Source organism: Zosterops lateralis (assembly GCF_965231275.1).
Source record: "Zosterops lateralis genome assembly, chromosome: 9".
NCBI lineage: Eukaryota > Metazoa > Chordata > Aves > Passeriformes > Zosteropidae > Zosterops > Zosterops lateralis.
This window is the reverse complement of record NC_139769.1, coordinates 14846875-14861369: the sequence shown is the minus strand read 5'-3', so window position 1 is coordinate 14861369 and position 14495 is coordinate 14846875. Positions and strand designations below refer to the sequence as shown.

The 14495-nt window shown below is 36.9% G+C and overlaps 1 protein-coding gene across 1 annotated transcript in view; it reads left to right on the top strand.

Moving 5' to 3' along the window:
• Nucleotides 1-14495, top strand: part of COL24A1 (collagen type XXIV alpha 1 chain) — a gene marked incomplete at both ends in the record, with an annotated part of 120911 nt that overhangs the window by 30551 nt on the left and 75865 nt on the right. Inside the window, 6 exons of the mRNA XM_083867473.1 lie at nucleotides 1585-1629; nucleotides 2825-2878; nucleotides 4056-4100; nucleotides 6235-6288; nucleotides 7000-7044; nucleotides 12038-12091. Coding sequence (XP_083723599.1) covers nucleotides 1585-1629; nucleotides 2825-2878; nucleotides 4056-4100; nucleotides 6235-6288; nucleotides 7000-7044; nucleotides 12038-12091 — 297 coding nt within the window. The remainder of the gene's footprint in view (nucleotides 1-1584; nucleotides 1630-2824; nucleotides 2879-4055; nucleotides 4101-6234; nucleotides 6289-6999; nucleotides 7045-12037; nucleotides 12092-14495) is intronic.

The window sequence follows — 14495 nt, the reverse complement described above, 5'->3', positions numbered from 1 at the left end:
GTAAATATTTTTTCTCTCACGCAGAATAAATTATTCTTACAACTTGAAGTGTTTTTTAAATGTGATTGAAGTTTGTAACAGGAAGCTTCAAACCATTCTGTTCCACATTGAGCCTTTAAGTCAGAGAATTAATCTTCATTAGAATTTGGAGGGTAATTAATTTAAGCAGAAATCAGTTCTTCATCTCATTTTTTTGTGTGCCTTCTTTTGAGTCTGTCCATACGGGTGTTAATTAGCTAAAATGACCCACTGCAAAAAGATTATGGTAAACTTTTTTTTGAGCATTTCTGTGTATAGCTTCTTTTTTTTTTTTTCTAGTAAAAAGTAATGAAACTACTGAGTGGTCTCTTCTAGCTATACCTATTTCAGTTGATTTCTATAATGGATAAAATTAATGAGATAAAGGATTGGCTGGGGCTGTAAAAAATTGTAGTTTCCTGAGGCATACTTCAAATTGTCACCAAGCAAAATGTTTTTATCTTTTAATTTTGTATATGATAATAAAATTAATTTCATGCCGCAATACTGTTGTGGTCACACAGAAGCTTATCTGAAACTTTGGAATACCTGATCTACTGAAATCTGTTGCAGAATTTCTCTTTATTACAGTGAGTCTCAAGTTTCTACTGAGTGATGAGTATCATCATGCTGCAAGGCAGACAGATGTTTAACATCAGCCAAGACACTCCTGCTGCTCAGTCAATGTCTTTGAGTCCAAGTTTATGATAGATTTCTATCCAGAATAATGATTGCTTTGGTCTTTTGTCTTTCAAGCTGTAGCTTTTGGACTTGTGTATTCCCAGTATCTCTTGTAAGGGATGTGGAGACTAGACACTTGGCTTCTGCATCAGTCATGCAACAGTCAAGCCTCTCTTTTAGGCCTGCTTGTCTGGATATGTTTAGTCCAGTGTAAGGATGTTCAAGAAGATGATTCCTCTTTCAAGTGTACTGATGGAGAAGGCAAACTCCAGCTCTATTTAAATCTTCTTTTTTCTTTAAGAGTTAAAATATGCTTGAAATGGCTGATGCACAGAGAGTGAAGTTCAAGAGTTTCGTCTCTGTGGTTCCAGCACCACAGAGAAGATTTCTGAGATGAGGCTGTTCTCTGTACCAATATAAATTCCATAGAATAAGAGCCAAAATTTGTTCTATTTCAATTTTAAAAAGAGATGTTTTGCGTTCTGGAAGGTCTGTTTTTCCTGAGTGTGTCCTAGGACACTCTGTGATGACCCTCTACACCCTTTCTCTGAACTGCCTTGTTTAGAAAGGGCATTGTGGCAAGGATTTGGGATGGGGAAAAGCCCAGTACAGAATCCATGACAGCATCCCATGTATTCATTTGTTTAAAAGAGTACAAGTCTGAAATTGCCTTTAAGCATACTGATGTCTTGAAATGGTCTAAACTGCCACATTTTCTCACTTTTCTCCAGCTCAATTTTCATATGAGCTGCTGAATGTAAACCATGCCAATTTTGCAGGCAGACAAGTTTGGATTTCTTTCCTTTATAGAGAACAGAGAAGAAAAGGAATGTCCATTTTGTTTGTTTAATTGTATTTATCACAGATTTCTTTCTCTACCTGCAGGGTCTTAAGGGTTACCCAGGACTGCAAGGGCCACGGGGTGAGCAGGTAAGAGATGCAAGCACAGTGCATTGTACTCTGCAGATGAATTATTAGAATAGGAGAATGTATAATCCATTATAAGTATTCAATATCAGCAAACTGTGTAAAATGCTTAAAGAAATATTGGACAGGTTTTAAGCAAGAATTCAGATTGTGTAGAGATCAATGTGGTAAAGAAGTAGTCTAAATGAAATAGAAAAGACCAGCTTGTTTGTCAACTACCACACCAACTGGGAGGATGTTGATGTAAAATTCATATAAGAGGCACATTTCAAACCTCTACTGATTTAATGCATTTTACATCTCCTAGCATGTAGGAAATGAAGTAGTTATTCAGCACTTTTTTGAACTTCCATGTCATTTCAGGAAGAAATCTGAATGTGATTTCAAAGACATCCAATTGCTAATGTCTCTTGTTAGCATTTATGAGGCTCCTAACAGCAGAGTAGATGGAAGGAGTCTCCTTTTGCATCACACTGAAAAGGAAATGGTGATGATAACTGATGGTAAACACCTGAAAGGAGATGAAAACTCAAGGACATAATTCATGACTTTTCTGAGTTTTGTGGCCAAACCTTAACTGAGTGTTGTATGGCCAAACCTTAACTGAATGACTGGTGATCTAAATTACAGACTCACAGGAAGTTTTCTGTGATGACTGTAATCTCACTTGTATCTCCATCAGAGATAGAGATAACTAGTGGATAAAAATTGATTCTTAACAACAGAAGAAGGTGGAGAGAATTGTATACATTCGTGATTTATCCAGTGCTATATTGACCTGATTCTGGAAGAAACAAAACAAAAATTGGCTTTGTAAGAACACAAGGATTCTTTAATGGAAAGTTTAATGTTTTGTTTCAAATGCACGTAAGACCAGTGCAGTTATCTTATTTTAGGGCCCTGCTTCCTTTAGCCCTCCTGAATTATTTTTGAATTATGGAAATAAGGTGTGCACTGTTGTATTTCACAAAATCTTAGATACTTTTAAAAGGATATGTGACTGAAATTGGCAGTTACTTATGAATGATGAGTCAATTTTTGGGTGTTCTGTGTAGCTTGCTTAAAGAGTAATTTTTCCATGTATTAAGCTGTGTCATACAAGTAGATGATAAAAGAGAAATGATAAAACAAATTCCAAACCATGGCATAAAATATGTTTGTTGTTTATTTTCCTTTTCTTTCTTACTTTTCCGCTTAGGGAATTCCAGGAATGGCTGGCAGTGTTGGGGCAGTTGGTTACCCTGGCAGGCAGGTGCAGTAACTATACAAATGTCTTTGCATTTTTTCTCATTTATTCTTTTCAGAAGTACCATATCTAACTCTTCTGAAACTACTAATTATAAGAATATATTTGTTTACATCCTGTCATTTTTCTTTGGAACAAACCTCTTTCTCTGGCAGTGGCCTGGAGGGAATGTTGAGTCTCATGGCTTGTAAACTTTGATGTGTTAGATGCAGTATTGCTGTTCCTTTCTGGAATGTATAAATGGCATTACCAAAGTACTGAGTGTCTGAATATTTTACAATCCCTTCAAAAACCTCATGTGGTTCTGTGTAGTTTATCTTCTCTGTATTTCAAGTCCAGAAGCAATAGGAAACTGCCTGTTCCTTCAGATTTTTCACTGATGTGTTTATTTCACTGCTGAAACTATTTCTTCAGTCTTTTAGGGAAGGGGAACTTTAAAGTTTGGTGGTTTTTTCCCATTGGGATATTTTAGGAGAACCAACAAAGCCAGAAAGCAGCTTTCTTTAAACACAAGTACTTATATAAATATTGATTTACATATAAATTGACGGATACCTCTGTGCAGTAATACAAATAAAATATGAAATAGAAATACTCAACATTTTTCTCATGTAAAGCTATATGAGCCAAATTGACAACAATTGACTTTGTGCTTTTGTGTCTCCTTAAAGGGTGAATTTGACCAATACTTCAGTGTTTTGTTGGATTAAGTTTGTAATGGCAATATATTTTAAAGTTCCATTACAATATTTTATAGAGTAATGGATGATAACGTTTTTTGTGTTGAATCACGTAAAATGTTTAGAGCATTTGGACTACATATGCAATTCTGACATTAGCTTGAACATAATTGAAATGTGTCCAAGTATAAAAGCTCATTAAAAAATCCTGTGAAATTATGTCACTGTAGTGCCTGATCAGTGTGTCTGGAAAAAAATTTTATCCCGGAAGGAATAATTTTAATGTAATGGAAGTTTCAGTCACGATTGGTGCTTCAGCCATGCATTAATGGGAGACCTTTCTGACTATGGTCCCAGGGGACGACTTGATGACAGCTTCTTCAGTCTTAAAAATTTCAAGAATGTGTTGCCAGTTTACAATTTACAAGTGCTGTTGCAGTTCTTTTCTATAGAGCATATCTGATTGTTTAGAATTTATTACAGCTCCTGTCTTTTTGTAACAGGGCCTAGCTGGACCACAAGGTAACCCAGGTCCTAAAGGAGTAAGAGTAAGTAAGCATCTTAAGCATTTTAATATGCATGTCTCTGTTTTTACCCATACAGTAGGTATGAAAGAGGGTGAGGAATTTAATTCACTTGTGCCAGTTGTATGCCTGCAGAGCCACTCTGCCTTTATAGAACCTACAAATGAGAAAACAGAATTTCTTTCAAAATACGTGCAAGACTTTATTTTTTTCCCCTGATGAGCAGCATAGAGCAGTTTTCCATTGTTGCCCATCCTCTCACTTGCATGCAGGAGAGAGAAGAAAGCAATGTTTGTGAGGGCTGTGTGGATGTTTCAGGCCTGGAGCATTATTTCCATAATGGAGGTTGTCCAGAAGGGAGACACGTATCTGACTTTTGCAATCTGTAACAGCTACAGAAGTAGATAAAGGGAAACAGTCCTGTCACATAAAAACCATGAAAGGGATCTTGAGATTTTAGAATGATTCAGTCATAGTTATATGTATCCTAGGCACTGAAGGCTGTTAATGCTCCACACGTTCAAAGTTTGGTTTTGGTTATTCTTGGAAGCAAAATAGGTTGATTTTTCTTCCTGGCTGGTTTGGAGGTTTTGTGTGTTTGTGTTTTATGGTGCTCTTTCTCTGTTTCTTGGTGGTTTGGGTTTTTTTGAGGGTTGTGGGTTTGTTGGTTTTTATGTTGATTTCTTTTGGTGGGTGCTGTGTAATTTTGGTTTCTTTAAATAGACAGATGAGCATGCCTAAACATGCTTGTGCATGGATAAGTATTTCTTCAGACTGACTCTCACCATCAAGGAGTAGGCACAGGTTTCCAGAAACTTGTACGTTGCTGGTCGCATCTAGGATTTGAAGGAGGCTTTTCTGGGTGCTTTCAGCCTATGTGCAGGTTGCTCAGCAGTGTATTGTGTTCTCAAGTATCTATTAATATAATCTTATTGCAAGAGTTGCTTCTGTCTTGTTTTTTAGTGTAGTTACTAGAAGCCTTTACCTGCAGTAGTTTCTTAAACACATCTGAGAGTTTTGGAATTTTTTTTGTAATGTCAGTTGTGATTACTGTGATGGGAAAAATTAGTTTGGCAGAATCAAGTGCCAACAGATATTGCACCCGCAGGGATTTTTTCTTTTATGTTTCTTCAGTTTATTTTTGTTCAGATTCTCATCTGCATTTTGACTTTTTTTTTCCTTCAATGAACAAGACACAAGTGATCCCAGTCACTTTCCTAAAAGTTACTACTTCTCTGTTTACACAAAGCTGAAAATGGCCAATGTGTGAGTAATTTTAGGGAAAAACACCTTAAGGCTAAATCTTGTGTATGAATTCTAAAAGTAATCTTCAGTAAAAATGATGACACAGCCCTCTTGACACATGTTCCTGTGCCATGGAGGTATATAGCAATATCATATCTTTAGAGCTTTAGGTTTAAAATACTCCTGTAATCAAACTGTGCTCTGCTTCTCAGCTGTTTTAAGTAACTGTAGAAAGTAGATGTGCCCTTGTTTTCCTTACTCTCATTAGGTCTGGATGACAGTGTAGGCACTATCTTCCATAATTTAAAAAAAAAATAAATCAACCAACCCCCAAGAAATTAAATCATTACAACTGGATATATAAAAGCAAAGAATTCTATTTTAGTAACTAATTTAATATTTTTATTCTAATCTCAGTTTGAATCTGGTAGTGTAGAATCCATTTCTCCATACAGCTGAGGAATGATGGGAGAGAAATGCATTGTGACTGAACTATATGAAAAACATTCTGCTCATACTAAGATAAATGTTTTTCTTGTAAAAACTCTTACATATAGCAATGATCACACAGTGTTATTAAAGATGAGAACTTCTTTTCTGTTGGAGTTCATGAAGAATAAGAAAAAAGTTGCTGATTTCATCTCTTCTGATAAATAATACATCTGATGCAAACATCTTACTGGAAGTACTTCTAATATTGACTTAGTACTTCTTCATTAACTGACTCTGTAGCCTTATAACAGGAAATTGTTATTGCTGTTGGTTGGAAAGTAAATCCTATTCACATATAAATTTCTGGGGCTTCACTGGTATTTCCAAATGAGGCTGAATTTAATCTGTATCATGAATCCATAGCTGGCCAATACTGAGGGACAAGCAACCTTGAAATCAAGCATTGTTCTTACATTTTTAGGGTTTCATTGGACCTCCAGGTGTGGCAGGACAACCAGGACCTGAAGGAGAAAGGGTAGGCCTAATGGAACATTAATGGAATGTTGATGTTTATGTGGTAGTGCAATGTCTGTTACAGTGGGGGGAGGAATCTACAGGGTTTAATGATTCGTTTAAATATTTTTTGGCTAAAAGCAAAACTGATGTGAAGAAAATAAGATTAATAGGTTATACCAAATTAGCCTAATCAATGAAATGTCCTGGTGCTAAAGTAAAATGGGCAGCAGCTGTAAAGTATTATTTTACTTTAATCTACAGCTGCAAGGATTAGGGTTATTAGGGTTATTTTTTTTTTTCTTCAGCAAAGCATGAATGAATATTTTTCATTCAAGCAATTTTTTTTTGTCTCTTGTGATTTATATTTGTCTCTTGTTGGATGATCTTTGCAGTAGAACCAGCCATGGAAGTGTTAATCTCTATCACTCTGTGCTTGAGCTTTTTCTTACTGCACTTGAGCAAAAAGGTTATCTGCACATGTAGTGTGATGGAAGCGGGACAAGACCCTTTTTCACGGTTGTTCTGATATTGCCACAGTAAAGACAAGCAAAGTTTGTGTTTCTGCTGTAGGACATTGTCTCTATGATACTTTGCTCAAATCCTTTTTCTTTTTTTTTTTTTAGTGATGCTTCTCACACTGTGTTTTTCCAATCAAATGTAGGTTTAATTACTTGCATTTAAGTATTGAAGAAAAGAAAATCCACTTAATGATGGATTATTTGTTTTTCAGGGTATCCCAGGCCCCCGTGGAAAAAGAGGTCCTAAAGGGAGACAGGTAAAGCTTCTAGTACTTGTTACAATCCTGCTGCCAATGTAAATCCACCTGGAATTAACTCTGTAGCTTTAATCAGCTGAAAAATATTAGTTTTATTTTTGTCCATAGATGACTTTCTATTCCTTTCAATTAGTACTTTTCAGAAGTGCAGGTTCTGTACAGGTTGTAAGTACTTGATGTTCTGAAGTGTGGAAGCCTTATCACTTTGAGTCTTGTGGCAGGTTACTGATATCAGCTCTGAGGAGGGTTAGAAGGTGACAGAAACACAAATATGTTCTGTAAAATTGGTGTTAGCACAAGGTGCAGATATGATGCAAGCTTCATAAGTCTGGTGTTGGTTTGGATGAAAATCAGCTTCTTCTAATGTCTGATATTTCTGAACTGTAGTAAATTAAGGCTGTCCTCTACTTAACATATATTTCTACAGCTGAGAATAAACACAAATCTGCCAAGTATACATTATCAAGGTTTACATATTTCCTGTGGTGCGTCTTCAATGCCAAATGTTTTGTTTTCTGTTGCAACCACATTATTTTAGGTCTTTGAAGCTATCCAGGAGTTTCCTGTTTTAACTTTCTTGTGGTTTGAGATTGGAAAACACTATAGGGTTCTCCAGCTGTGCAGTCAGTGGTGCTCAAAAGTTAAGATGATTTTCATCAACCACATTGAAAAGATTTGTCCAGCAGTAGTATGATTGTCATTATTTGTCCTATGATGTATGCTATGAAAGTTGTAGAGGATTCTGTTTAATTGTGTTTTGTTTTCTGTGTGATCTAACACCAGCCAAAAAAGTCATTAGCCTACAAGAATTGCTTTGATATAAGGAAAGGCAGGCAAAATTACATTAAGCCTATAGACTGCATTTTCTGAAGCTGCCATGAGACCATATTGTAGTTTGCATAGAATTTGGATGAAATGCTACTTTTTGCATCTGAGTGTTGGGCAAGAAGGGCTCTGTGCCATCAAGCCCTTGCAGAAGTTGGCTGTGTCTTGTGCTGGTGAGTCACATGCAGCATTTAAAAAGGAGGAGAACCTGGATGGGAGTGAAAGGCTCATGTTCAGTGTGGAATAGGAAGTGGAGGTGACAGCAGAGTGCACTGAAACATGTTTTGCCTTCTACTGTCAATGTCTGTGGCAGCTTTCACTGAAGCATCTGCCTGCCAGTGTAGTGATTAGTGTAGCATTTGTCCCAATCTATAGCAGTCAGTTGGTGCTGTGTGTGCTGTGGTAAGCAGTTATTTTCCATTTACAGTAAGAGCAGAGCTTCTATCAGTGCCAGCCTATGTTCTGTAAGGACTTTTATTTGTATAAATCTGTTCAGGGAGGATTCACATGGGTGACAAAGCACCAAAAGCATCTCTGAGGAGTGTCTGTGATTACCTTAATTCAGTACCCATTTCTTTGTAACGTTGTAATTTCTTCAATCCCAATGTTCTTTCCAATTTCTATCTATGATCTATAAAGTGTTTCTTTGACTGAAGGGTACTAATGTGAGGACCAGCCAGGAGAGCAATCACATGGGAACCTGGCTTGAACTACTTTGCTGGATCACAAGCTTAGAGAAGATGTGTTACTGTAATCCCCAGAACAATGATAGCTGTAATGACAAAGTTTTTTGGCATAGTGCCCTGGAGCTAACAATACTTTGGATCAGAGCATTATCGCTAAAAGAAATTTGGCATGGGAATTCTATGGTGCCTGAAGTCCGGGTCCTCACCTTTTGTTATAGGGTGCAACTTATTTTTTTTGGACAATATTGTCCCTAATAATAGTTGAGAAAATAAAAACCCTGTCTGATTGGCAGAGATCTTTTTCAGAGAAATCAGATCCCAAGTATAAAATCCGTTTTGGAAAGTAATTTTAAAGTATAGAAGAATGGATCATACAAAGGATTGTAAACATTTATAATTGACAAAAGTGCTGCTACTTAGTAGGTTTATTGAACAGTTGTTCATATTTGCAACATTTCTGGCATATTTGAAATGGAACAAAATATTCAATTGCCTGAATCTATAGAGTGAGGATTTGTTTGAATTTTGTATTTGTTTTGCATACAATATCATTTTAAGAAAGTATTTCATGGTAGAAATATATGTGTTCAATTTCTTTCTGTTGTATCATTGTAATATGAAATTTGGCTAATTCTGCCGTATTTTTAATGCATTTTCTGTCTTGTTAGCATGATGCATTTTGCTTTTATTTGGGGGAAGATTTTTACATAGTTCTCTTCTATCTGTGATTAGTTAGTTGTCAACATGTCAGAACAGACCTTGCAAATTTTACCAAGAATTTAGTAATCAAGTCCATTGTAACTGTAAAAGCAGTTCTGGTTCTGTTTTATATTAAAGTTATGAATAATCATGCTTTGTATGCTTAATAATAATGTTAAATGATAATATTGATTTAATAAAACAGTTGTTGCATAGTAGTATTATTATATTGCTTCCAGCTTTATACTTTTGTGACTGTTCATTTTGCTTTCATTTTTGTACTTACTAAGATTTTTCAGTATCAGTTCAAAGACACAAGCTGAATTGAGAATGTGATTATAAAGACTGAGGATGATCTGTCACTTTTCTAACTCTTGCTATGCTGGGATTGTGCTGTATCACTTGCGATTTTGTGTGGTTGGTAAAACTGTCCCATTGCATCCTTCATTTCCCCATTGAGGCCTCATTTATGAGTTTCAAAAAAATACACGTGTATGTTATGACAATTCTGCCTCTTCCAATATCTACCAATAGTAGGCAGTACAACCAAAATGTGCTGTTTAGGAAAGGGTCATAAATTAATCTTTGGCTTCATCCTCTTAGTCGATAGCTTTTAACAACATAGTCACTCTATAATATCCATTTTGCATATGTAAAAGTTTACACTATGCTTTCAGAGCTGGGAAAAAAAATGACCAATGGTGTACAACCTTGAGAATCAATTAAATCTGCTTTATTGAACATTACCTAAGAACCTCTACTTTTTTAAATGATAAGGTGACAAAAAGATGAAGACCTGTATTGTCAGATTTTACAGTTACAGCTTTAGATTCTTATTTATGAGTGCTGTGATCAGATGCTGATCAAAAAATTCATGGTTGTGAGACGAATTCCTGTGTTAACTTTTCTGAATTAACAAGAAAGAACAGAAAAAATCTCCATTTAAAATCAACTCAAAAGATTCTACAGAAGGTTGTCTCAGATTATTTCACATTATCACACATGATGATGAGAATGAATAGCTATTCAGTTGTTTCAATATATTTTGGCAGTGTGCATGTATGTTATATATATATATATGCATAAATTTTGCCTTCATTTTTATATAAGTTTGGCTTGTTACTAAAGCCAAATATATCTTAAGCAATACTTAAAGTACTTTGATTTATGATATGATTTTTCCATCTCCTTGACACAGTTTTGTATTATCTTCCTGACTACTGTTGGAATACTATTGTATGATGTATATTCCCCATTCCATTAAGGAAAGACACTGCTGTAGCAAGTCCTGAGCTGGACAGCTGTGTGGATGCCCTCCAAACAAAGCAGCTTAAAAAGGCCAAATGAATTGTATCTCTGACCTGAAGCAGGTTTGAACATGGTTTTACAGAGGTGAAAGGTTAATGCCTCAAAGTACCGTTCCTGATACACAGGGAGAGGTAAAAAGATATTGAAACACTGAAAAGATGAAGAGGATTTCACATAAAAATTATTGTAAGGATGGATTTTCTCCTTTTTCCCATGGAGATGGATTACTAATGCTCAGGTTTTTTGTGGCTGATTTGTTGACCTCAGTGCATGTCTCTGTTACCTCGGTACTCTAATAACACTGCGTGACATTTTTCAATTCCAAGAAAAAGTCTCTTTGGTTTGAATGCCATAGCTTGGATTTTTCCAGGTAGAATCCCTTTCCATCTTAGTATTTTGCAGATTTTCTGATAAACTCTTATGTAGACCTTACACTATGGTTAAAAAATGATTTTGACTTCTGAGTAGATCTGCACTACCTCCCTTCTCCTGATTTCATACAGGGAATGCGTAGCAATCATGAAAATATTTCATGGTACTGCTTCAAACTAATGCCATGAGTTTCTAGTTAGCTACATGTGGCTCTTCCAGTAAAATAGTGAGATCTGCCTAACAATACCAAACTGATAAAAGTTAATTTAAAAATCCCTCATACCACCCTCCCACCTCCACCCCCCTAAAAAACCCAAACAAAAAATCAAATCATTTTTCCCCAGCAGCTTACGTGTTTCTGCAGTGGGCAACATCTGAAAGAGATACAGCAATTTTCAAAACCCTAACAGGAAGGGAGGAAGATTAGAGCCAATAAAGTGGTGGAATTCCATTCCATTTTCTTTCTGAAGCAAGAAATGGAAATTCTGTTTTAAGCTTCGATGCTTGACTTGGCAAATCAGATTTCTTTCCTGTTCTGATAATCTACTCTCTGAAGTCAAAACTCTCATAAAATAAATGAGGCTTTACTGTGTCTTGAATTATTGTTTCAGTGTCTAGATGCAGATTAAGGCAAGTGTTCACATTGGTTAGAAAGATGAAAAGTTTGATTTCTAATGAATATGAGATCTCATAATGAGATGCCAACCATTAATATTCAGGGATGAGTTAAGGAAAGAAGGACAGATGTTTTAGTGAATGTTGAAGCTAACAGGGAAAAAATCAAGTTGAAAATAAGAAATAGGAAAACAATTCAAGTAATACTTGTTTAATATCACTCTTAAAGTAATTCAGCTGTCTGCTTTTTCCATATGTTTCCATTTTGTGTAGTTGTATCATTTTGGGTTTATCACTTTAGGAGACAAATATCACTATTCTGTTCCTTTGAACTGTGTGGCTGAAACTTTCTGTTTTTCCCATTCCTCCATCATGCTCCCTGAATCTATCTATGATGTCTTAGTTCTCCAAACCTATAGGGATTCAGTGTTCAGACCACCTTTTACATCTTGAATAATGAAGAACAGATATTTTCTATTCTTCTTCAGGGTTTTCCAGGTGACTTTGGAAATAGAGGCCCCCCTGGTCCAGATGGAACTCCTGTAAGTATTGAATTGTGTGTTGATTAACATGATAACATTTGTAAAACTCAATATTAACTCCCCTCCAAAATTTAAGGAGACTTTTGCCTCTAAAGAAGTGTCTTCAAGTCCACAGGAAAATTTTGGACTGTTAACTTTCCTGTGGAAATTGCTAGAAAACTACTGTAATAAGTATAAAGAAGAGGAAGAAAATACCCAGAAAGCTGCCGAGAGGACACATTTTCCACTGCTGCATGTGCTGACTACCTTGAGAATCAGATCTCTTGCTGCCATCATTGCATTACTAATGGATACTCTCTTTTCAGAAGTTCTTGCATTAGATATGACTTTGTGTTGTTTATTTAAACCATTATTCTAAGATCACCTTAACAAAATAGGGTTCTGCCTGCATGTAAAACCCCAGCTTTTGTGTGCTTGTACATTTGATGGTTGATTTCATCCTTTGAGCTGGTACTAACTAAACACCATTATGCTAGCATGTCATTTAGTGCATTGTAATTAGTGTGATAACAGCTTTGTCCTTGGCAGTGTGTGCCCTTGCAGTGTGGTGTTCAGCCTGTGCCACAGTCACGTCACTTCACAGGCTGCCCTCAAAGGAGCTTTGCTGTCTTGCTCTGAAACTCTGGCTGCAGACTCCAAACTCAGGTTTCCTTTGGTGTCAGAAACCAGTGAAAGGCTTTGGGCAAGAGAAGAGAACAGAAAGTGCTGGATAAAAGAGCAGTTGATTTAAATCATCTTGCATTGTTGAATGCTTCTTTGGAAACTGCTATCAGTTTGTGCCTAAAGATTTTTCTGATATGGAACTAGACAGAGTTTCTCTATTTTTTGAAGTTCTGCCTTGACACCCATCTTAGAATTTATTTTGGAAAGCTTACATGAATTTTGCTGATGAGTTATCAATGTTTGGTGTCAACATTTTGGAACACAGGAAAAAAATTCATATGTATTTCTGGTCCCTAAAGCAAAGCTTCCCTTGTTGGAATGTCAGGTGATATCAGTATGGTTTTCATCTTGAAAACCCACTGAAGGGTTGAGTGTCACCAGCTGCCTTGCAAATGAAATTAAAAGGTGAGTTCTTCCTTCCCCTCCTGGTATTCCCAAGTTTCCCTCCATTCCTGATAAAGCAGATATTGTCTTTCCACCAGATCTGCAGAACAGTGCTATAATAGAAACAAGCTCAGAAAGCCTGGATCTGAAATTACAGACTTGCACGTTACAAAGGAGCCTGTTTTACTGCAAGCATTTGCAAACAACTTCCATCTAATCTGCCAAGACAGCTGCTGATCTTACTGCCTTCTTTGACAGGCAACAACCCCTCTCCCCTTTTCCCTCAAAGCTCACCCTGCAGGGCTTGTTCAGGCAAGGGGCCAGTGCTGCAGCTGCAGGGGTCTGCAATGCTAAAGGCATATTTACAGAGCCTCTCTGTGAGCTGGCACTGGAGACCAGGAGCTGCCTGGGAGGCCTGTGGCAGCAGGAACTTGTAGGGAAGACATTGCTTCCCGTGTGCTGACTTGACACTAATGACATTTGTCTCCACGCCTAATTTCTTCTGCTTAACTGACTAATGCCATCCTTCATTTCCACAGCACCCCCTCAATTCTCTGAGGATGTCAGTCTGCCTTAGAGGGTGTTGCTGGAGCATTCAGCTTCCCCTGTGGATAGTTTAGAGCAGGTTGGAGAAAAGGTGTAGGCACCTGGGGAGGGAGGAGAGCACAAAGGTGTCCTCAGTGCCATGTCCAGCAGCCATGCCCAGCTGGACACTTTCAGAAGGGCTTAGATTTGCTTGCATAAACTTCCTCTTCCCTGTGGGTGCCAACAGGCTGCAGTGGACCCTGTGTATGTTATCCACTCAGTAGCAGGTCCCAGGTGGTGGGACAGCTTGCATGAGACATGGTAACCTGGAGGGCTACAATGCCTGTTTCACTAGAGCAAAGAGACTTAACAACTGTTTTCAGCAGTGTTTTAGCCTCTTCTGAGGTAAACTGTGGCAGAGGCAGTAGTGGAGTACTATTGAATTTTTAAGTTCTGTATGAAGTACAAATACCATAGTTCGTATCAAGAAATAATTTTTCATAAAGAGAGTGTAGCCTTTAATTTGCGAAGGTCTCTCTATGAACTGAGATAGTGCTCTTATTTATTTTTCAAAGGAATCTTAATAAATTTGGTTTTCACCCTCAAAAAAATGTTTTTTCTTCCTTCCACTTTAAGTATCATGGTGAAAAAGTTTCATTTTCCTGCATGAACAGCAGAAATGTTCCTGTGATGCAAATATCTGGTGATCTAATTCCCCAATGCAGGGATTTTACTAAGCATATTTCTCTATTCACTGATAAGCTATCACTCTTTGGAAACTCTGTAAAAATCAAAACTGACTTGCTTTGTTGAACACTCTTACCTTACCACT